General features: G+C 40.9%; 3 protein-coding genes across 4 annotated transcripts in view; 2 read left to right on the top strand and 1 right to left on the bottom strand.

Annotated features, from left to right (window-relative positions):
• The window catches only part of cenpp (centromere protein P), a 122,387-nt gene extending 122,160 nt beyond the window's left edge, over positions 1-227 (bottom strand). The window contains exon 1 of the mRNA XM_034202338.1: positions 95-227. The gene's annotated coding sequence lies outside the window, so the exon portion shown is untranslated. The remainder of the gene's footprint in view (positions 1-94) is intronic.
• nol8 (nucleolar protein 8) lies at positions 143-11,384 on the top strand. Of its 2 annotated transcripts, none has more exons than XM_034202327.1 (18): positions 143-258; positions 1,269-1,416; positions 1,742-1,804; positions 2,086-2,164; positions 2,294-2,450; positions 3,117-3,430; positions 4,319-4,587; positions 5,038-6,392; positions 7,021-7,209; positions 7,738-7,851; positions 7,966-8,059; positions 8,611-8,752; positions 8,844-8,927; positions 9,649-9,974; positions 10,050-10,191; positions 10,341-10,402; positions 10,544-10,626; positions 10,973-11,384. In XM_034202327.1, the coding sequence occupies exons 2-18, from the start codon at positions 1,296-1,298 to the stop codon at positions 11,030-11,032; spliced, it is 3,654 nt and encodes a 1,217-aa protein (XP_034058218.1). In that variant the 5' UTR covers positions 143-258; positions 1,269-1,295; the 3' UTR covers positions 11,033-11,384. The 2 variants fall into 2 exon arrangements, with proteins under 2 accessions (XP_034058218.1, XP_034058219.1); XM_034202328.1 differs by having other exon boundaries at positions 232-258; positions 1,292-1,416.
• A 272-nt stretch (positions 11,385-11,656) lies between these two features.
• gpr37l1a (G protein-coupled receptor 37 like 1a) lies at positions 11,657-19,960 on the top strand. The gene is made up of 2 exons (XM_034202333.1): positions 11,657-12,497; positions 15,133-19,960. The coding sequence occupies exons 1-2, from the start codon at positions 11,847-11,849 to the stop codon at positions 16,126-16,128; spliced, it is 1,647 nt and encodes a 548-aa protein (XP_034058224.1). The 5' UTR covers positions 11,657-11,846; the 3' UTR covers positions 16,129-19,960.
• The last annotated feature ends 1,812 nt before the right edge of the window (positions 19,961-21,772 follow it).

The following is a 21,772-nucleotide window of genomic DNA, read 5'->3' as shown; positions in this document are numbered from 1 at the left end:
TGATTACAACGTTTTTTAAGCTAATTAATAAAGATAAACAAATATTTCGACATGATTAACACTGATAAATAAATAATTGTATTTATTAATTTACCGGTATCCCTTTCTGCGTTTATTTTCGTTTTTTCTAGAGCGGTTATTGTATCTCACACAGCGGAACGTTTCGCTTCTGCGGAAGGGAACAAGCGCGGAAAGGAAAGACTGCAGGAGTGCAACCCCGGACAGATTTACCGGTAACACCAGCTGGATACATGTGAGGTAAACATTTGTTGGTTTTTCTGTCGATATAATTTAAACCAGTGGTTTGATCTAGAATCTTCGGCTCAGTTATTGGTGAATTTATTTAGATAAGGTGGTTTATTTAGACTGTGTGTCGCTGTCTTAGTTCCTCCTAAGATTTAAAACTTGAGTTTTTTTTACACAGGGCTGTCTCTGTCTTACTAGCTGCTGGCTCACACTCACCTGCAAATTGCACTATATTTGCTTAAACACATTGTTTAAAAAACTTCTATCGAAACTGTATATACTGACCTAAAGCGTATTCATGGTATACCACTGTTTATACTGTACATGTCACGTCTTTAGTCTATGCACGTTTAATATCACACATTCATCAGTTTGTTTCTGTATGTAATGTCTACTTTTAACATGTTTATGTTTAAAACCTCTCTCTGTATGTTGTACTTATACTTGCACTGCCTACTGTAACTGTTACTGTTTAATCAATCCATTGTTTTATTTAAAGGGCAGAGTCACCATGCAGCATGGTCCCAATACAGTTGACTTAAAAACCGAATGAATACGTAGAATAAAGTCTACAAATAAAACATAATCCGCGTTAAAAGGATAAAAGTACTAAGTTCTAGGGTAGGCTGCAATGAAGTGAATACAAAGGTTCACTCTATTTCAGGTTTTCAACTTAACTTACTTCTTAAACATGTAGCTCCCCAAAAAAGGATTGAATGTTCAAAATATTGACCCAGAAATGTATAATGTACAGCTTTCACTATTGTAAAACCAAAAAGGTGCATATTTCCAGAGTTGAGAGCATAAAGTAAAGTGAAATGAAAAAATTAGAAATGCCAATTAATCTATACTCAAAAGTGTCATTGAGTACATTTCTGGTTGATTCACCTGTTATTGACCTTTTAAAATATTTTTGGTATTTTATGTTACATTAAATTGCACCCATGCATGTTGTATTGATGAGCTACTGACTCAGATGTATTGATGAGCAGACTGACTGCTGGTGTTTGTTGTGTGTGCAGTGACAGTGTTGTCGTGGATACAGAAAGATGCAACGGCTTTACGTTGGTGGGTTGAGCCACACAATCACTCAGAAGGATCTCAAAGATCGGTTTGGGAAGTTTGGACAAGTGGAGGATGTGGAGCTCCGGACCAGGAAGGACGACGAAGGTGAGGAGTCAAATTCATGGTGGACGCTCAGACATTATAATTAGTTAGATATTTAAATTACATTTAATTCTGCTCACTATCATGCTGTATTTTATGTTGCACACAATCTAGTATCCACCCTTGTCAGTCATTATTTTGTGATATTTACAAAAAAATCTGTTAGTTGCATTTAGGGAAGCTCTTTAGGTATTTTCGCATTTTCAATTATATTGTAAAAATTACGCTTATTATCGTTTGAAAGACACTTTTCTAGTACTGGTTATTGCTATAAATTATTTTAATTTGTAATATTTTTAACCTGAATGTGTTCTGACTCTTGTTGCAGGTGTTCCTTACAAAACCTTCAGCTATATTAACATCAACATTACAGACGCCGACCTAAAGAAATGTAAGTGAACTGAGGCATCTGCACATTTGGAATCATTCATCCTTATTTGAATGAAAACAGGAACAAATACTTTCAGTGTGGGTAGATAGAATACTCTTCATAGATAATGTTCAGTATCTACAAACTAAAAAATAATCAGATAAATGGCTGCACAATACTGGTTCTGGAAAATTATTTTAAAATGTTGATTTATTGTAGTGTGTTTAACTCTGTGTTTACCATACCTGACGTCAGAGCTTGTGTTGTATCATCAGTATGAGATCAGTCTGTTTGCTCTGCAGGTATGACGGTGCTGAACAAATCCAAATGGAAAGGAGGAACTCTGCAGATAGAAACGGCTAAGGAGAGTTTCCTGCACAGGTGCATTCACGTTCACCTCATCATAAAAGTCTTCTCAGTCTAACATTAACTCAATCACTATGGGGCAGGATGAAGTTGACATATTCAACCACCAAGTTGAACATTCATTTGTAATATTTGTATCTTTAGACTGGCTGAGGAGCGGCAGATGGCAGAGCAGCAGCGCCTCCTGCCGCCTGCAGCAGAGGATCAGAAGCAGAAGATGCTGGACTCCCTGAGCAAAGCCGGCGTGGAAAACTTTACCATGAAGGCAGCGGTGCCGGGGACAGAAGTACCAGGACACGAGGTACACTCATTTACAGCTTTATTTTTGGTGGTTTGACTGCCAAAAAATAACTAATAACAGCTGGTCGTGTAAAAAAAGTTCTTTCTTGCCCACAACTCTACCCAATTTAATATTTTCCTTAACTGGTTTAGCTGTTTTAATTAAAGTCATTGACATCTAAGGCAAGAAAATCCTGGCAAAAACATTGTTTTTCAGGCAGTAGTTCCATGACATGTGTCTTTTATACACTCTTGTCTTGTAAAAAAACTCAAATACTTATATATAATATGTAGGTGTTTAATTTCGTAAACTTTGTCTACTTGAACCTGTATTGTTTTCCAAAATTACTAAAAGTTAGAATAAGATAATGCCTCATTTGCATATTGTTACATACCATTTTTGAAAACTTGTAACATATAAGTCATTATCAAAAATCAACTGTTAAATTACCACTCTATGCACCTGTAGTGTCTCCCATGAAAACCCAAAAGCAACAAGAAGGATGAGAAATGGGAAATATCTGCTGTTACTGTTTGGTTGTATTCATAGTAGCTTAAGATTCATTAGTAATCAAATAAGAAGAGATGCTGTTAATGTCTGCTATTTAATTATTGCTGTGAAAATGGGTTGGATGGAGAAAGTGATATAAGAATAAAGGTGATGACTTCATGTGCTCTCTGGTTTCAGGACTGGGTGGTGAGTAAATTTGGACGCGTGCTGCCTGTGCTGCAGCTTAAGTGTCAGAAAGGCAGCCGAGCTCGAACCCTGAAGTACGACCCGTCCAAATACAGCCACAACATCCGCAAGCTGGACCGCCCCTCCGCAGACCAGTCCGCCTCAGACCTGCCCACCCCGGTGAGTCAGCTGACCTGGGAGCTGCAGGGGGGCGATGACGACATCAGCAAGAAGAGGCGCGGAGAGTTTCCCGCATACGAGCCGCCGAAACGCAAGAAGAGCCGGACAGACGCGGTCAACTTACTGAAAGCTGAGGGCAAACCCAGGTAACCATGGGAGGTTGTCCACTCATCCGAGAGGTCCACATGTTATTCTTAGAATTCCTGAACGTTTCAGTTTGTTTCTGTGATTCCCAGATGTTTTCAGTCTTATCTTAAATTCTCTGGAATTTCACCCGCTTCCTGGAATCTCTTTTAAGGTCCTGCTGGATTCTCAAATTCCCCAAATCGTTTAATGGTTTCTGGGCTTCTCAGCTAATTCCTGACATTACATATTCTCCAAGTTATTTTCAGGATTCTCAAAGTCGCAACCATGTTTATTGGACTCCCAAATGTTTCTTAAGGTTTCTTCTCATTTCTGACACCTGCTGGTATCGGGTAATACACATTTCAAAGTCCTCTTCAGGATTCTCAAAGCTTTCCATCAGTTTCTTGGATTCCCAAATCTTTCTTTCTTTTCTTAAATTCTAATAAGTTCGTCCTCGATTCCCCAAACTTTATAGCTGGCTTTTGATTTGCTGGGATTCTCAGTTCCTGCTGGTTTGTTGAATTAACAATTGCTCACACTGATTTATTTTATATTTTGTTTTAGGTGGCTCCTATGATTCTCATTATCCAAAATGTTTTATACAATTACAGAACCCCATAAATAATAAAGCCCTATTTTTAAGCTATCGGCAAACATCAAACATGTATTAGGTAATCAGTGCCAGGTGGGAACAAAACAGAATCATGTGGGAAATAGAGTCTAGAACTATTTCAGGTCAACTTAAGTCAAGATCACTCTGTTGGTATTAACAATACAAAGTTCCTGGAAGTGTAGAACTATGAATATGTTTAGTCTTGTTGAGTATTTGAGTATTAAGATTGACTTCATCCAAGTGTTATTTTACCCCTATCATCATCACCCTGTCTCCTCTGTTGTTTTCCTGTCAGACTGAAGCAGAGCGTGGACTCTGTCGCTCTCACAGAGGCTCCTCAGGTCACCAACGGGCATAAACCCCCCAGCGCAGTCAGACCAGCTCAGAGGAAGGGGCCGCCTCTTACTCTCAGTGACATCGATTCAGACGACGAGATCCACAAAATAGTGGCAGTCCAGAGCTCCTCCCATAATGCACTGCAGCAGGAAGAGGACGAGGATAAGCTGGAAGTGGTTGGACTGGATTATTTGGTGACGCCGGGCCGTGCTCGTCAGCAGCAGAAAGGTGACGGCCGTGTTTCAAACATTAAGTCCATTTTTTGAGAATTATAAATCTTTTTTGCATTTGTCTTTTTAAAGGAGCTTCTAAGAAAATCTTATACCAATATTTATAGTTTTTTATTTATCAAAGAAATTGTGACCATAATATATACTGAGTGGGTCATTTCACGGTAAGAAAAAGAACTTGTTGTGCTCTAACTATGTAATGAAAACACTGCCAGTATATCTTTGATAACAAGTGGAAATATTATCTGATTTATAGAAATGATATGTAAAGGAATGAAAATGGGAGAATGTATTAAATTGATAAATAAATAAGAAATCCTTTCTTTATTATTATTGAAGATGAACCCATTTTCTTGTATGTGTGTATACATATATATATATATATATATATATATATGTTGTTAAAATGGGACAAACTGCCAGAACATGCTTTTCTTTGTGATTTCAGGAGGTGATGAAGAGGAGAATGACTACGACTCTGCAGACACAGATGAACTGTTGGCCTCCAGGAAACCCCCTCCTCCTCGTTCTTCTTCTCCTCCTCCCCAGGAGAGACCGACCCTCACGGCAGGAAACATCTCCGGGAACAACACAGACAGGAAGAGAAAGACCAAGAAGAAAAGTAAAGCTGAAGAGGAAGAGGACGATTCAACAGATGCTGAAGAACCCTCCACACAGAAGAGACAAACAAAGAAACAAAGCAAGAAGATGAAAGTCCTCCCTGTTGTAAAACCATCTTCCTCAGAATCAGAAAGTGATGATGATGAGGAGGAGGAGGAGTGTGAGTCCGCTGATTCCAGTTCAGATTCTGATTATGAAGCCATGTTCTCTAACGTCACTCGTCTGGAGATCTCCCTGGCTGATCTGCAGAAGCTAGCTGAAGAATTCCAGGATACTTCTGAGACTACAGCTCCCAGCAGCCTCAGCGTCTCTGAACAAGAAACTAAGCCCCCAAAGAAGGGCACCACGCCGGAGGAGATCCTCGCCGCCCTCATGGAGGACGACAGCAGCGAGGAGGAGGAGCAGCAGCCGAAGAAGAAGAAAAAGAAAAGGAAAGCAGACGCTACAACCCAACTGCTGCCGGCCTTCAAGGGGACGAAGGCGCTGAACGAGGGGTCGGAAACAGAAGAGGGACAAAAGGAGGAAGAGGAGGGAGAAGGAACTGAGGTTAAAAAACTAAAGGTGGACCACAAAGCAACTAGCAGCAAAATGAATGGACAGAAACACACAGAAACCGAGAGCAGTGAGGATGAGGAGGAGGATGAGGAAGAGGAGGAAGAAGAACCAAAGAAAAAGAAGGCAGTGGTGAAGAACATGGCTGAGAAAGCTGAATCAGTTTCCTCCTCCAGCAGTGATGAGGAGGAGGAGGAGGAGGAAGAACAGGAGAACAAGGGGAAGGTGTTCAAGACCATGGCTAAAAAAGCTCAGAAAGAGTCCTCCTTTAGCAGCGATGAAGATGAAGAGGAAGAGGAAGTGCCAAAGGCAAATCAGAATGTTCTTCCATCTAAAGCTGCAGCAGCTTCATCCTCCAGCTCCTCCTCTGAAGAAGACGAGGACGAGATCCTCCCTGCTAAAGATGCAGTGAAAGCAGCACCTCCCCCTGCTCCTCACAGTGAGTCCTCCTCCAGCGAGGAAGAGGAGGAGGAGGAGGAGAAGCAGGCTCCTCTCCGTGTCCCGTTAGGAGCTAAGGAGGAAGAGGAGCGCCAGAGGAAGGCCAACATAAGGAGGCTGGCAGCTGTCCAGCAGAGGCAGAAAGAGACGGAGGAGAACAAGAAGCTGATCCAGGGAGCGCTGGCCAACCTGGTGAGGAGAGCCCGTCTGGGCCGTCCTCTGCTGGAGGCAGAACGGCTTGAGGTCTAGAATAAGTTCAGGTCTTTAAGATGTTTAGATTTAGATGAATTGACCCAAAATGTGTTTTTGTTTTTACAGCAACTTACACATAAAGACAGTACACCAAATGTGAGAGTGAGGAAGAAGGAACACAAACAAATGATCATATAAATGAATGAAGCGACTAATTGAAAACAATTATTAAACAGTCATTCATTTTACAGAGGGAAAGTCTTGACCTTGGAAACTTTTCAGATGAATAAAATTAGCATGAATTGAATTGTATATTATAATCCTTAATAGACGTCTTCAGTGGTTAAGTTGGCAGACACAGAGGAACATTAGCATGCAGTCTGGCTTTTGGAGGGGTGTACCTTTCTAGTATTTGTTTGTGGTGCAAAGCCACAAACAAGCAAGTTATTAACAAAGCAAGTTATTAAAGCTCTAATATTTAATACTAAAAGGTAAAAAGATTGAAAACACACCGATGTACCAATTGAATGTGTCAAACAGCCATACCTTCAGCCTTCAGAGCAGCATTAAACTGAGCATTGTCTGTAACATGGCAGCGTGTCTAACACACAGTATTTCCCTTCATTAGGATGCTCCAGCAGCAGGAGCTGGGAAACACATCGTCTTCGGCTCTGATGATGAGGATGATGAGGAGGCTGACAGTGATGATGAGCAGCAGACAACTTCAGAGATCAAAACGCCAAAGAAGACGCTGTTCCAGGACAGCCAATCAGAGGACGAGGCACCAGGTCATAAGAACACCTCAACAAAAGAAAAGGTGAGAGAAAAGTTACTGATGTTATTAATGTTCAGAATCTGCCCATGAATGTATGTAACATTCTGTATCTATTCGTTATCAAACACAACATTCAATCAGGAATACTCAGAATATGTATTATGGGTCATAGTGTCGAGTGACAATCATTTAGATGTTCCAATAATATCAATTCTGAATGCCTGAAACACTTTTAACCCTAATAATCAAAAATGTAAGAAATAAGAATTATTGTTGAAGTTTTCTACAGTCACCTTGCTGTTCTATGATACTAGCCAATAATAGAAAAGTAATCGTTGTTACATTTACCTTGTAACAATAACCTAAAATGTTATGTCCTTAAAGCTCTATAATTTTTCCACATTTTTACTGAATATTGATATTTTTAATATATTTGTAAGTAATAATAAAATATTCCAGCATCTTGACAACACTAATAGCAACCTTTTCCTTTCTTGCTGAAGAAACACATCTGAAATCAACTCCTTAATCATCTGTTTTTGAACTGTGTGTGTCTGTGTGTGTGAGAAGCTGTCGGGAACTCACCTGTTTGGCAGCAGTGAGGAAGAGGAGGATGCTGATGAAGAGGAGGATGGCAGCAGGTTTGACATCAGGCCTGAGTTTGAAGGTCGAGCAGGACACAAGGTGAAAAAAGGAGTTCACACATATATCTGTTTTCATTATATTCAAGTTCTATATATTATTACAAATGACATCAATGGCAAATCAATAATTGCTGTGTGTGTGTGTGTTGTTCAGCTGATGGAGCTGCAGTCCCGCTTCGGGAAAGACGAGCGCTTCAAGATGGACTCTCGCTTCCTGGAGCAGAATGAGGACAAAGAGGAGGAGTCAGGTGAGGCTGAGGGGCTCTTTGGGTATAGCTTCGAGCTAGATAGTTTCCTTCCTTTCTGCAGAGGTCTGGTATGTTCACGCTCAATGATTCAGGCTCATTTCCTTATTGGTCCATTTGTCCTTCTCCCACACAAGATTTATTATTTTTGGACAAAATAGATTTTTATTCATTTCTTTCTCAAATAAGTATGTGTGGGTGTATTTTTGTAATTGATTGTAAAGGCTCATTCAGGAGCTCCAGTAGTGAAGCTAAGAAAATAAATGTTGTCTTTAGGTTTGCGTCAAAATATGAGTTGTTGTCTAAAGAAATGAATACAGTAACTTGTCGTAAAGATTTGGAATTTTCTCTGTCAGTGCGAGAAGATATTTAGGCTTGAGTAGAACTAGGCTTATATGCATTTATGATGTATAAAGACAGTCGTATTGTAATCCTGCTGGATACATGTTGTTTGTGTGATATGCTTTGTTTTGTCCATCTGGACCACTTATTGCACTGAAGTGAAAGCTGTGAACTCAACTTCTTGTTAAATAAAGCGTGGGTTTGTGATTCAGAGAAGAAAAAGAGCGGGACCGAGGAAGAGGAGGCGCTGGAGGAGGAGAGGAAGAAGAGCCTGTCCATCCTGCAGAGCGTCCTCGGCATCAGCCAGCACACCTCCAGCAGCAGCAAGGCCACCAGCAAGGCCAAAACCTTCAGGTAGCACACTGACTCACTCACATTCACACAATGTGGACACGTTTCATCTGAAATAGGAAATAAATCCAAATAATAAAATGTGTGTTTGCAGAGATGTGTCAGCGCTGCACTACGACCCCAGCAGAGAGGAACACGCTGCGTTTGAGACCAAGACAGAGGAAACCAAGAAAGAGAGGTAAACTCACCGATCCATGTCATCTGCTCGGATTCTGACCCAAATAACTAGACATATTTTATAGGTTTAAGTCTGCCAAAGACAAACCAATCAAATAATCCAATCCAAATGTACAAAAAGGTCATATTTACCAAATACGTTTATGCAGGAATGAGTCCTTAAACAAAGGGTACACAAGCGTAAGAAATTGTCTTGTTCCATTCTATGAAATAAAATACGTCCCTGGTTGAAGCTTGTACAGTACGTGCCTTTTAAAAACGGCGGTTGCTCACAAGTGGCTAAAAGGTTGCTGGGGACACACTTTAAAAGGCTTGTTGAGTTTAAACTCACGGCATGTCAATCTTCCCAACGTATTATATCACCACACTAAGAGGAAGGACTTCTGTAGAGGGTGAAGTCATGTGACTGCGGTGTTGTTCAATTTGATCCTAACATATCTCTTTCACTTCTGGTGATTTCATTGAATCTTAAAAAGCATAAAAGGTGTTGGAAGTATTTTGAAGATGATCTTGCATTATAAATGTTTGTTTGCCCGAGAGCTTATTATCTGCAATAATCCAAGATCTAATAAAAAAAAGATCACAATGCCTTTTTGTCGAAGCAACCAGGGTTATGATAACTTCCAGGTTGTTCTCAAATAAATCTGTCCTCCCCTCCGCCCTTTATTATCAGCTCTACCTGTACTTCTGTAAAACGGTCATGTGATCTGATGTCTTCACAGTAAGGCAGCCAGGAGGAAGAAGAGGGAGGAAGCTCAGAAACTCCCGGAGGTTTCTAAAGAGATTTACTACGATGTGTCCGGTGACCTGAAGGCCGTGTTCGGTCTTACAAAGGAGGAGGAGGAGGAGGACGCTGTTGCTGTTGCAGAAAAAGAGGAGACAAACTGGGACCAAGAGGAAGAAAAGAAAAAAGAGCAGGAGGAGGCAGGAGAACAGGTTGAACAGCCGAGCCTGGAGTCTTCCCTCCCGTCAGCTGAGAAAGAGGAGGCGTCAGGATTTAAGTTCTCTTTCTTCGGAGACGACGTAGAAACAGGAAGTGGAGAGACAGGTAGGTCTTATCTCAGATATTTACTTTGACTCTCAGAGAGATGATTTCTTTTAATACTTTTTATATATCTGCCAGCTGAGTACAAGATAGAGAGCATCCAGGCGCCAAAGCTGTCATGGCAACAAGACCCACGTTTCCATGACAGCAGCTCAGATGAGGAGGAGGAGAAGGGGCAGGAGGAAGAAGAGAAGACGCAAAGCAACGTCATCGCCAAAATGTGAGAACATGCCGCTTGATTCCTGTAAACTGCTCTATGTATTCAAATTCCTCTTTTGGTTTGAGCTATTATTCTAACAGCTTAAAGTAGAATTCACCTGCATGAATAGGCCAGCTCTCAGTCTGTTTCTAAACTGTGTCCGTGCACAGAGAGGAGACTCCAACAAAGACCGGCCTTTTCTTCTTCTACCCTGAAGACAGCAGGCTGACCGGTAAGACGAAGATGACAAAAGAAGACCTTGTATATATGTGTGTGATCCCACAGACACTGTTAGATGTGTGCCTGGTGGAAAACCTACAGAACAGATAACAAAATGATTCTGAAATGTTTCTCTCCGTGCTTCCTCCATCAGAGGGTCCCAAGTTGTTCTGCCGCTCCTCTCAGCTGGAGGAGCAGAAGGAGCAGTGGGAGGAGAGGAGGACTGAGCTCAGACAGGTGACCTTCAGTTTCAACTTTTCAGCCATTCTGTCATTTAGGCCAAAATAATTCAGAGCTTTTCTTCTACTCGATAAAACAGCTGGATTGTATTTATGTTGTCAATATGCTTAGGTGTTTAGCGCTGCATCTAATGATTATTTGTCATTTTTGATTAGTCTTCCAATTTGTGTCCATAAAATTACACAAAATATGAAAAAGGCCATCTCAGTTTCTTTGAGTTGAAGATCTTTAAATGTTCATTTTGATTTGTACATGTTTACAGAAGTAATGCTTTATTAACATCAAACTCAGGGTTGAGTTTGGGAACATTTGTTAAAGACATTTCTATTTTTTGTTTCTACAGGAGTATCGCAAGAAACACAAGGATGCCCGGAGGAAGCTGAAGACCTCTGTAAAAAGCTGAGGATTATGGGAGGTGAAGTCTCATTGTTTGGGTTTCCGCTCACTGGTATGGACTTTAGAAATATTCATCTCCTTTGTGCCGTTTCGTGCCCCAGACTGGTTTCCACAGTCAGCAGGAGAGACACCCACTGGGAAAGTTCAAGATCATCTATTACTTTTTAAACTGGGAAGTACTTCCTCTTGGTCCGTCTGGTTTTGTTTTCTTGTTGGTTTACTGCTGCAAATAACCTTGTGGACAATCAGCAGAATGAGCCAATCACAACTGCAGAGGACCAAACCTGTTCATACAAATGGTTCAAATGCATAAAGAAGAGTTTATTCAAACTTTAATAAAAAACAATTGTGCAAAAATGTATGGCATTTTTTTTGTATTCTGTTGATTTCACTTTGTTTGTTGAAATGTATTGTTTATTTAAACGCAACAGTCTCCCCAATTCCAGAAAACACTGTATTTCATAATTGTTTGGTTCCATCCAGTACATTTTAAGGGAGAAAAACAACTTGTAAAAGACCAAGAAGTGTAACATCAATGTTACATTTAAAACGCCCTCATGTCCATTTTCACTTTTCCACTTCAGTTTGCCTTTATTTTGAAATGTATAACCGGAAGCTCCGTGTTGTATTCATGATGAGCAACAAGTGCTGAGGCAGCAGACTCAAAACTTCTGCATCAGGACCGGACGGTGGTCGGACTCTCAGAAAAACTGATGTATGGACTTTTTTTAATAACACAAGTTATATAAGTTGTTGCAGCACATGTCTGTGAAAGAGACGGATCACACGGAACTGTTGTTGTTACTTAAACGGTAACGAAAATGAGTCCGGTTTTGTTTCTTCTGCTGCTCTGTCTGCGGACCGCGGAGCTCCGTCACAGATCAGCCCGGGAGGTTCAGCCGGGGTCTGCGATGGAGACGGAGGATGCTGGACCTCCGGCACCGGGGACAAATGATGTTCTCTCCCCGGATAGGACTTCTCTTGGCCGAAATGAAAGTTTTAAAGTTCCCGGCCTGAAGCGGGTCCCCCGTGGAGCGAAGGATGGTAATTTCAGGAAAAGAGAGCCGCACTCACCGAGCAGTAACGGGCGACCGTACGACGACCCGAGCGGTTACTTCACCACCACCCCACGGGCAGCCTCCTCAGCCCGGCCCGGTACTAACTCATCGTCAGTACGCGGGTCGGGGCTCCTCAACCCGCTGTTCCCGGTCACCGATGGCTCCTACGCGGCGTACGCGGTAATGCTGCTGGCCCTTGTGCTGTTCGCCACGGGCATCGTTGGTAACCTCGCGCTCATGTGCACAGTGTGGCACAACCTGTACCTGAAGAGCGCGTGGAACTGCATCCTCGCGGGGCTGGCTTTCTGGGATTTCCTCGTGCTGTTCTTCTGCCTCCCCGTGGTCATCTTCCACGAGCTCACCTTGAAGAGGTTGCTAGGAGACCTGTCCTGTCGGCTCGTGCCCTATTTGGAGGTGAGAAGGGGCAGATGAATGTGTGAAACGTTTTAATTTACCAAAGTTGTATTTACTTAAACATTACTCTGCCGAAACTTAAGTTAGACTGTTGAAGTTGTGAGAAAATAGAAACGAGCGGAGCAACTTAAACTTTTCAGAATTTGTGCCAAAAGACTAAAATTGCCAATATATCCCAAAGCTTTGAACAAGCTTGTCTAAAACCCAATTACATAGTTTTCTCTCATTTTTAAAGAGAGAATAGCAGCAAATCCTCACAATAATGTAATCAAGTAGTGCTATTTATGTAGGCTAACCATGAGTTGCTTTTGAAAGTATTTAAGTTATCTCTCTATATATATATATAGATACACACACAAAAACGTGGATGTCTTTGTCAAGAGATATCAAACAACTTAAACAGTTCAAACAAACTACTCAATGTGATGATAATTAAGTCTGCCTTCACACTGTCAGTGCTGTTTTTATACCCCCATGTTAGACTCATTGTAAATGTTATCCAGTTTAATAAAGAGACACCAGGGCCGTGATGAATGGCCTGCCTGTGTCTTGTTGCTGCTCAGTTTCAGACTCGGAGCAGTAACAAACGTGCTGTTATGGGCTGTTTGGCCTCTGAAGCCGTCTGTTATGAAGCAGCAGTAGAGGCCGGTGGGGCCCTGCATCGAGAGACTCTTCTTCCCCAGCACAATGAAACACAGAGCCATAGTTATCAAGGACCTAGGTTGAATTTGGGGACATGGAAGACAAGTTATGCTTTCCAGAGGGGGGAGTTAACTTGCCACATTTTAAAACAAAAACATTTCTTTGTTATTTTAAGACCCAGTGTTTCTGCACCATGGGTTGCATATATTATTCTCCTTGGCACTGATGAAAGATTAAAACAACATGAAAACTAGTGCTGCAATCAAGTTCATTGATAAATCACACAATATATTTTTAACGAGTCGATTAGATGTCTGTAGATTCTCAGAAAATGAAAAAATAAATCCATAAAAATGTCCTAAAGCACAAGACAGCACATCTTCTAATTGCTTGGTTTGTCTAAGAAATGTACAAACCTAAAGATAAGACATAAATATATATTTTATATATGTCTCAAAGCGGCTCTACATGTTGATACTGTTTATACACATCTTACTGTCCACATGTACACGTATGTTTATATACTTCTATACTTTTTTTAAATGATAATGTTTTTAAAGCTAAATAATGATGTGAAAGTTCATGCAGTATCTCAGTGTTTTGGGTGAGTTTCCTTCACAGAGTATGAACTGAGATCCCTCCCAGCCTCTTGGCTATATGTTGGGTTTTCAGCAGCTTCATCTTCTTCTGTTTCATCGTGTGGAGTCCTTGTGGCTCTTACCCACTTCCAAACGCCTACACAGCTCTAAATCACTGAAGTGGAGTTTCACTCATTTGTAATAACAGCTTGTACGAAGCAGTCTTTAACAAGGTCAGGGTGCTGGCCTCCTCCTTTCTTTGTTGCGTCACCTATTTTCATGCAAATTAATGACTGAATTTCTTTCTAATTAATGAACGTTCTCAAAATGGTCTTTAGCAGTTTGTGGTCTCCTTATTGAGCAAAGTTGAAAGCGGGTCAGGCTGCCAGCTGCCCCTGTGTTAGTTAAACTATTTTCATGCTGATTAGGGCTCTGCTTCTGTCTTAATTATCTTCTGTTGTGTCTTAACTGTTTGAGGCCATTAAGCACTCTCTGTAATGATAGTCTGTGTTTTTAAACGTTAATGGGCACGAGGCACCAATAACTGTCTCCAGTCTGTCGGGTAAAAGCTGCGACAACATAATGGCTCTTTATTCCCTCTGTGGCTCCTTTTATTTCCCTGTTTCTGTATTCTAAAGCAGTTTCTTAGAACCTTGTTATTACTGTAGTTGTGGCTAATTTCCCTGGCTGGCACAATAAGGCAGAGGAAAGCCGTAAATCTGTTTTTTAAGCAACAAAACACCTTCCTGTGGTCTATTTAAACCATCTGTCTGCATGAAGGCGTGTTTTGTCTGAGTCGTGCTAACAGGTCACGTCTGACTGAACTGAGAGCATGAATGAATACAGTGAAAGTTAAGCTGCTTAAAAGAAGCTCTGCAATGTTCAAAGAAAACGATTTTTTTCTGATTTATTAACAACTAGGAAAGGCTCTGTTCTAGGAGGTTTGTGTGTGTATGTCTTTTTTCAATATAAAACTATGTTGTTCCCCAATGTGTGCTATCTATCATTTATTATTATCCCTTACTGTGGAGCTTACTGTCTGAGGAGGATATAAGTCTTGCAAAGATGTATCTCCCCATTGATATCTGGACATCAGAAAGACTACACATCTTCTGTCACACACTGTTAACCCAGCTTGTTTCACATGGCTGTTAAACCTAAGACACGCACACAAAAGGTACAGCTCATTTGAAATTAATGCACCAGCACTCACAATTATAAGCTTATTGGGTTTTTTAGGTGCAGCAGCAGCAGCAGGCAGTATGAGAAACATAAAGAGCTTTTTGAACATTAAAGCATGTAGAGACACAACATACAAATATGAACCTGAAAATGAGCAGAATAGGGCCTCTTTAATTAAATGTAATGTAAGTATTAACTTTCATCTGACTGCCACTCCGTCTTGTCTCTGTCAGGTGAGCTCTCTGGGTGTGGCCACATTCAGCCTCTGTGCTCTGAGTATTGATCGTTTCCATGCAGCCACCGGCCCCGGGCCCCTACAGACGCCGAGGGTGGAGCCCTGCCAGTCCATCCTGTCCAAGCTGTCCGTCATCTGGGTGGGCTCCATGGTGCTGGCGGCCCCTGAGCTGCTGCTGTGGCAGCTGGTGCAGGAGACCGTCAGCCTGCCGATGCTCCCCAGTGACCGGCAGGGAGGAGGCTCTCTGATGGCCGCCTTAAGGGCCCGATCAGAAGCCTTTAAGGTGGATATCTGCGTCCGAGAGCCGTCGGTGGAGCTCCCAGAGAACGTCTACTCTCTGGTGCTGACCTACCATGAGGCCCGCATGTGGTGGGTCTTCGGGTGCTACATCTGTATGCCACTGCTCTTCACTCTGGCTTGCGACTTAGTGACGAGGCAGGTGGTCGCCCAACGTCTCCCGCAGAAACCCACCGTTGAAAAGGTGATCGAAAGTTGTTCGTCCTCCTCGTCGAAGAAGAAGCAGCACACGAGAGAGCAGAGGCTGCGCACAACTGTGATGTCTCTCACCATCTTGTACGTCATATGCAACCTGCCGGAGAGCATCTGTAACATCACCCTGGCGTACGTCTCCGCCCACGTGTCCGCAGCTCTCCCGGCTCTGGCCCTGCCGGCTCTGGGTTTGCTGGGACATTTCCTGCTGTTCGTGCGTTGCTCGGCGACCCCGGTGCTGCTGCTGTGCCTGTGCCGCTCGCTGGGCCAGGCCTTCATGGACTGCTGCTGCTGCTGCTGCGAGGAGTGCCTCCCCGACGGCAACTCTTCCTCATCTGCCTCGACTGCAGCCACCTCCAACCCCTCCTCGCCCACGTCGCCAACTCCGTCCTCCCTGTCCCCTTCCTGCAAAGATGAGACCATGAAGAGCTTGTTGCCGATAGAACCATCAGTTTGCTACGACCGGGTGAAAGACTCTTCAACAGTTATCGGGACACCCTGCTGAGTTTTAGAACTGCAAATAGGTTTATCATTTAGGTGTATTTGTTTTGTCCATCATATAGTGAAGCAGGGAAGACATGTTTTTGTAGGGTGACCCGGAAGTCAGCATCACCCTGGTTCCCTCAATTAAAGACGATGGGATTTTCCCAATGGATTGTTGCAAAAAAATGGGCATATTAACTGACGTCTTTGATGCTGAAAAGAAATCGTTAAAGTATGTAAGCTTGTGTCAACCACAGATCTTCTTCAACCCATCGAGACGAGGGAACCGGAACTTCTAAATGCTCACACAATTCCGGGCTTTAGGACTTATTCCTGAATCACTCTTTCTCTATCACTTATAAGAATGTTGTACTCTCCAAGTTGATATCAGAGATCTGGGGGAAACAAGAAGAAGTCTGATGTGTCCGATTTTGTTAAGTTCTTCCAGATCCCCAGGGCAGTAAACCGATCAGACAGGTTGGAGAGAAAAGTACACACACTCCTCTGCACCAGTCTGTTTTCTAAGAAGGGAAATCTTTATACTGTAGCATTCAATAAGATTTAGGGGAATAGTATACTTCCTACTTTCCCCTTTTTAACAAGACGATGCCCTCATATACAAAACCAGCTCCATAAAGAACTGGGTTTCCCAGTTTGATGTGAAAAAACGTCACTGGACAGAGCCCTGATATCTGCTCTATCCAATGCAAACCCAGATTTGATCACCAAACATCACCATAACAATGCTTGTGTCTATCTTGAGTCTATGTAAACTTGATTTGGCACCAAAATATTTATTTTCCAAGGTAAAGTTTTAACATAAGGTGGGTCTGTAGAATGTGATGGATGTTACCATTGTTGACTTTGTTTTTCTTTCCGAATTAAGTTTCTTCAACCAACAAATTAGTTTCTAACCTGTTTAAATGTCTGACTGATCCATAATCCCTGTTTTTCTGTCAGCGGTAAACCTGCAAGTCCAATAAAATATTATTAAAACTGATAGAAATGATGGACAAAACTACTGAAATAAAAGTTGTTATAGACTGGAATTATCCTAAGTCTGTGAACCGGTAGTTTAGAGCCTGTAGGAGCAGAAACGTGACTACGGTTAGATGATTACAAACAATATAGAATGTCTGATTTTTTTTGTGGGGGGATTTTAGTGTTGTCCACCTGTGATGGATTTAATCCTGTTATTTTAGGAGTCATACATATTTTACAGGTGTTTTTTATTATTATAAAGTTATTCATATGGATCTAATGCTCTTTCGAATATTTGTATGTTCTGCTCTAAGTACTGTATCAGATAGAAACACTGGACATTAGAGGGATTTTTTAGGGTTAAACTGAAATAGAAATACTACTGAGACTTATCAGCAAATTGACTGCTGTGAACTTATTGACGTATTTGTGTTTGTTTTTTGTACATGATTTTGCTGTTGCTGTTTGTGTAGACAGCAGGTTAAACATGGGGATGAAAAGAGGTCATATTAGATATAAATCAGAATTTTGAAGCTACAAGACTTGGGTATAGTCCATTTTTAGGATGTCAGTAGATTCCTTTTGTTTTTAGAATTTACATTTGATTGCCCTGAACAGTGGAGATGTTGATAAATGCTCTATCTGTGTTCACAAAGCCTTTTATACAACAAATTACTGGAATAAAAATGAACTTAATGGATTTACAATTCCATTCAGCAAAAAACCTCTTCTTAATTCTTATTTAAAATCTGAATTCTTTTTTTCATTACATCTTTGAATATAAAATCTGTTTATTACCCACATTTTAAATGAATCCCATCCAAAGACCAAAACAAGTCCTCAACTGATTCATATGTCTTCCTCTGTGCTATAGAAGAAGAGCTTAACAAATGCTCTATTTCCTCCTGTTTGAGTAACGTTTGCTAAAAACTGAAGTGACCAGCTGAAATTACTTTAGTTTTAATTGCATTTTAAAGATGAACATATTCAGTAGAAAAAATGATGAGCTCGGCAGAAAAAAGTCAGAAAATGGGTCAGAAATTGACTAACAAGTTGTTGGTTTTTTTCTGTATGTAGGATTTCTTTAAAAGAAAAGTATAAAATAACTCAAACCAAATCCTGGAAATCTGTGGTTTTCATAAAAAGCAGGATTTTCCTCAAAGGAAACCTTGGAAACTAAACTTTTGTGTAAAAAAGAAAAAACTGAAATGACTTTCTGCAGAGATGTCTTTATATGTTGTTGTAAAAGACCTAATTGTATTTTACTTATAAAGTATTGGATTTTCAAAACTGCAGACATCCTGGTCCAGTTAAAGAGTAAAGTCAAATATTAAACCGCCAAAGAAATTCAGAGAGAAAAGTCACACAGAAAAGACATAAAGAAGACACAATAGAGAAACAAAACAATGGGGAGAGGAGAAATGTTCGGATAATATCCGACAAAGGAAAAACTGAGAGAAGGGGGGAAAGAAAAGTTTCCTGTTAGCGGGGGTGCCTTTGTTCCTTAGCCATCATGTTTTTCAGCAACAATCTGAACACTTGTGGATTAATTTTATTTGGAAAAAGACGGCGGATGTTTACTGTGATCTCCATCGGAAGGAATGCAACGCAGCAGTGCTCTGGACACCCACTGCAGGAGAAAGCTGTGCATGGCAGACTGTGACGCTCCTTTTTGTCATTATTCAATTATTGAAGGTCACAGCTTCACAATAACAGTTGGCCTTTGAGTTTCTGCAGACATAATTAACAAAGTCGCTCTGTGAGCAGTTGCTGTGGAGAGTAGACAGGAATTCCTCGTTTAACCAAGTGCTTTCAGCTGTTTCTAGACGTTTGAATGTTTACTTAAAAGATTGTCATTATTTTCTTCGAGCAAACCATTTTCTACAACATTTAAAACCACTTGGAGTAACCAGAAGGACACATTGTTCATTTAAGAATGAAAAACCTCAGAAGAAATTAAAATACATTTCAAACCAAACATTCTTGGTATTCTTCCCAGAATACCAAGAATCCTAAAAGACACATTTTTCAATGTATCAATCCTTTCTTGGAAGATGGCTTTTAGCTTTCAAGAATCATTCAAGATACTATCCTGTGACAAGATATGGATCTTAAATGGACTTTAAATCAATACAAATTTAAAAAGGGAAACAAGTACTTATATTGTTGCAATTCAGCATCAATTTAGGAACAAGAAACAAATAGATATTAACAAATAAAAAAGTATTTAACCTTTAAAAAACATAAGGCCACCTATTTGCAGCTTGGCATGGCTCCTTCACAAAATTAGTCCATAGTTAATTTAACTTGGTCTAATTCTGGTTTTTGGCCCACAGCTGACCCGAGTGCTGCTCTCTGCCAGACTGCACCCCCCCAAACCTGAGCCAAACCTGGACCAAACCTGGCAGCTGTGTTGGGCCAGAGCCGGATCGCATTTGGTCCTCTGGGACCAGAAAGAAATGCAAATATCCCGACGCTCAAATGGCCTCAGTTGTTAGAAAATCTTTGACAGATATTAGTACTTTAGGTGCATACCACTTGTTTTAAGAGCGTTTTTCTTTTTGGTTAAAGTGTGCCGTTTTTTTTCTTAGATTAATCCCACACTGTATTTTCCAACATGTTTTTATAAAAGCAACCCACTATCACTACAATAGACACACATACAGTAGAATAAACTGATATTCATGATCTCGCCATAACAATTGGGAAGACAAAAGAAAATGTTTTTTCATCTATTCCTTTTGTATGTATTTCTCTTGAAAAAAGGCTTACAAGTGTAGGAGTTCTCATTGTGTGTAGATTTGTGTTTGGTATTGACTGTACAATGTACTGTGAAGGTTATGCTTTGGACACAATAAACAGTAGAAGTTCAATCTCTGCTCCTCGTTTCCATGATGAAGAAAAACAGCAACTCTGAGTTAAAAGCATCAGGTGTTGGGGGGTGGATGTTTACAGTTTTTTTCAATTGCTAAAAGGGCTTATTTTCTCAAAACACTTAACACAATTCCCAAAGCCACACACCCAAAGTGAAAAACTCCTCATATATCCTGCAGAATGAAGCACTGCACTCAAGACTACATAAACACTAAAACCAAAGTTGCACCAAATGGCATTCATAGTAGGCCTATAAGGCACTTTGTCCAACCAACTACACACTGTGGTGCTTTATCTAAAGCACACTCATCTTTTATGGCGTTCTGTATGTAAAGAATTCTGCATTTAAAGATTGTTCACAAATATACTGTTGTTATACTTCTATGTTTCTCCAAAACAAATTAGTGCAACATTCATGCACAACACATAGTCACAGTTGTGTAAACAAAAAATAATTTTTTGGGAGTTTTCGAAATGTGAGCTTAGGTTCTGTTCTTTGAGTTTCAGTTTAAATAATTATGATTTGTGTGTCATTTTAGTGTGTTACCAACTGAAAAAAACTGTAAAATCACCGACCGGAAATGCTCTAAAAAGGTCCAAAGATATTCTTTTATTAAATAAATTAAGAAGAAGCAGTATAGGGAGATTTTAAAGTTTATTTCAGTGGCTTAATTTTTTTCCGAGCGGTTTAAGAAGAAGTTTTAGACCATGTCTGCTTGAATACTATAAAAGCATAAAGCATTCATTTTCCAAGGGACACCTGCAGGCCCTTCACAGATGTGGCGGGCCCCTAGTTACACTCTGCTGTTGTAAGTTTGAGCTTCGATTTCTTTTTGAGCTGAAAAATGTGTCCTCCCACGTCGCTGTGCATGGGCACAGAGAAGGAGGAGGGGAAGCTTCAATAAGGCCGGCTTTGTTCAGGCGTCCCCCTCTCCGGCTCAGAGAGAGAGACACTTGAACAAAGCTGCATATCAATCGCCGTCCACCAAGGGAGTTGCTAAGCTACACAACACCCACCGCCTCCCACCAGCTGCCCCCGTTACTGAGGAGAGAGAAAGAAGAAAGCGGGAGGAGATGCAGGGGAGGAAAACTGCTGCCATCCTCCCAGATAAGCCAAAACTCCTCTTTTCTTAGTTGCCTTGACAGCCAGCGGAGACGCATGCGGCATGGTGGCCTCAAGTTAGCATGATGGCCTAAAACCAACAAGGTCCTGGGTTTTAACCCCACTGTGTGTGGAATTCCTGCTGTGTACACGATGGCCCCTCAGGTGCTCCCTCCCCAAAAACCAAACAAGTTTTATGGCTTTAAATAATCAATATTAACTGATAATTATAAAACCAACACAGAGTCAGACACTGTCTGGAATCACTGTCTTATATAGGGCAGTGGGCACTATGTTGTCTACAATTTTAATTAACTGTCCTTGGAGTTGCCTTTTACCAAACTTCATGTTACTGTTATTTGTTGACGTCAAACTTGGAGTTGGCTTTTCCCACAGTTCACTTTTTTCTATCTTTATCTGAAAATCTAGAGATACGTTTTTACTAGACAGACAATAATCCTTATTAATCTGCAGTTTTTCAAGTGTTTTGAAACCATTGGTATCCATAATTCTTTGTATGTAATGTAAATGTAATTCTAAAATAATGCTTAATCCCAAATTGGGATAATTAAAAGATAGCGAAGGGCTACTTTGGAGATACAAGCAAGAAATGCACAGGGATATACAAATAATTAAAAAATATATATCAAAAAAAGCATTCGAAAATAAATTCCCACCTTAGCCATCATTTGTTTTTATGTATTTTGCT

Source organism: Gymnodraco acuticeps, unplaced genomic scaffold (genome assembly GCF_902827175.1).
Source record: "Gymnodraco acuticeps unplaced genomic scaffold, fGymAcu1.1, whole genome shotgun sequence".
Lineage (NCBI taxonomy): Eukaryota > Metazoa > Chordata > Actinopteri > Perciformes > Bathydraconidae > Gymnodraco > Gymnodraco acuticeps.
This window is presented reverse-complemented; position numbering and strand designations above follow the sequence as displayed.

What these genes read in the sequence shown, in the direction of transcription:
- nol8 (XM_034202327.1), top strand. Translation starts at nt 1,296, where the DNA reads ATGCAACGGCTTTACGTTGGTGGGTTGAGCCACACAATCACTCAGAAG. An exon ending in ACACCTCAACAAAAGAAAAG is followed by an intron (nt 7,210 to 7,737) that starts GTGAGAGAAAAG and finishes GTGTGTGAGAAG; the next exon opens with CTGTCGGGAACTCACCTGTT. An exon ending in AGCAACGTCATCGCCAAAAT is followed by an intron (nt 10,192 to 10,340) that starts GTGAGAACATGC and finishes GTCCGTGCACAG; the next exon opens with AGAGGAGACTCCAACAAAGA.
- gpr37l1a (XM_034202333.1), top strand. Translation starts at nt 11,847, where the DNA reads ATGAGTCCGGTTTTGTTTCTTCTGCTGCTCTGTCTGCGGACCGCGGAG. An exon ending in GGCTCGTGCCCTATTTGGAG is followed by an intron (nt 12,498 to 15,132) that starts GTGAGAAGGGGC and finishes TGTCTCTGTCAG; the next exon opens with GTGAGCTCTCTGGGTGTGGC.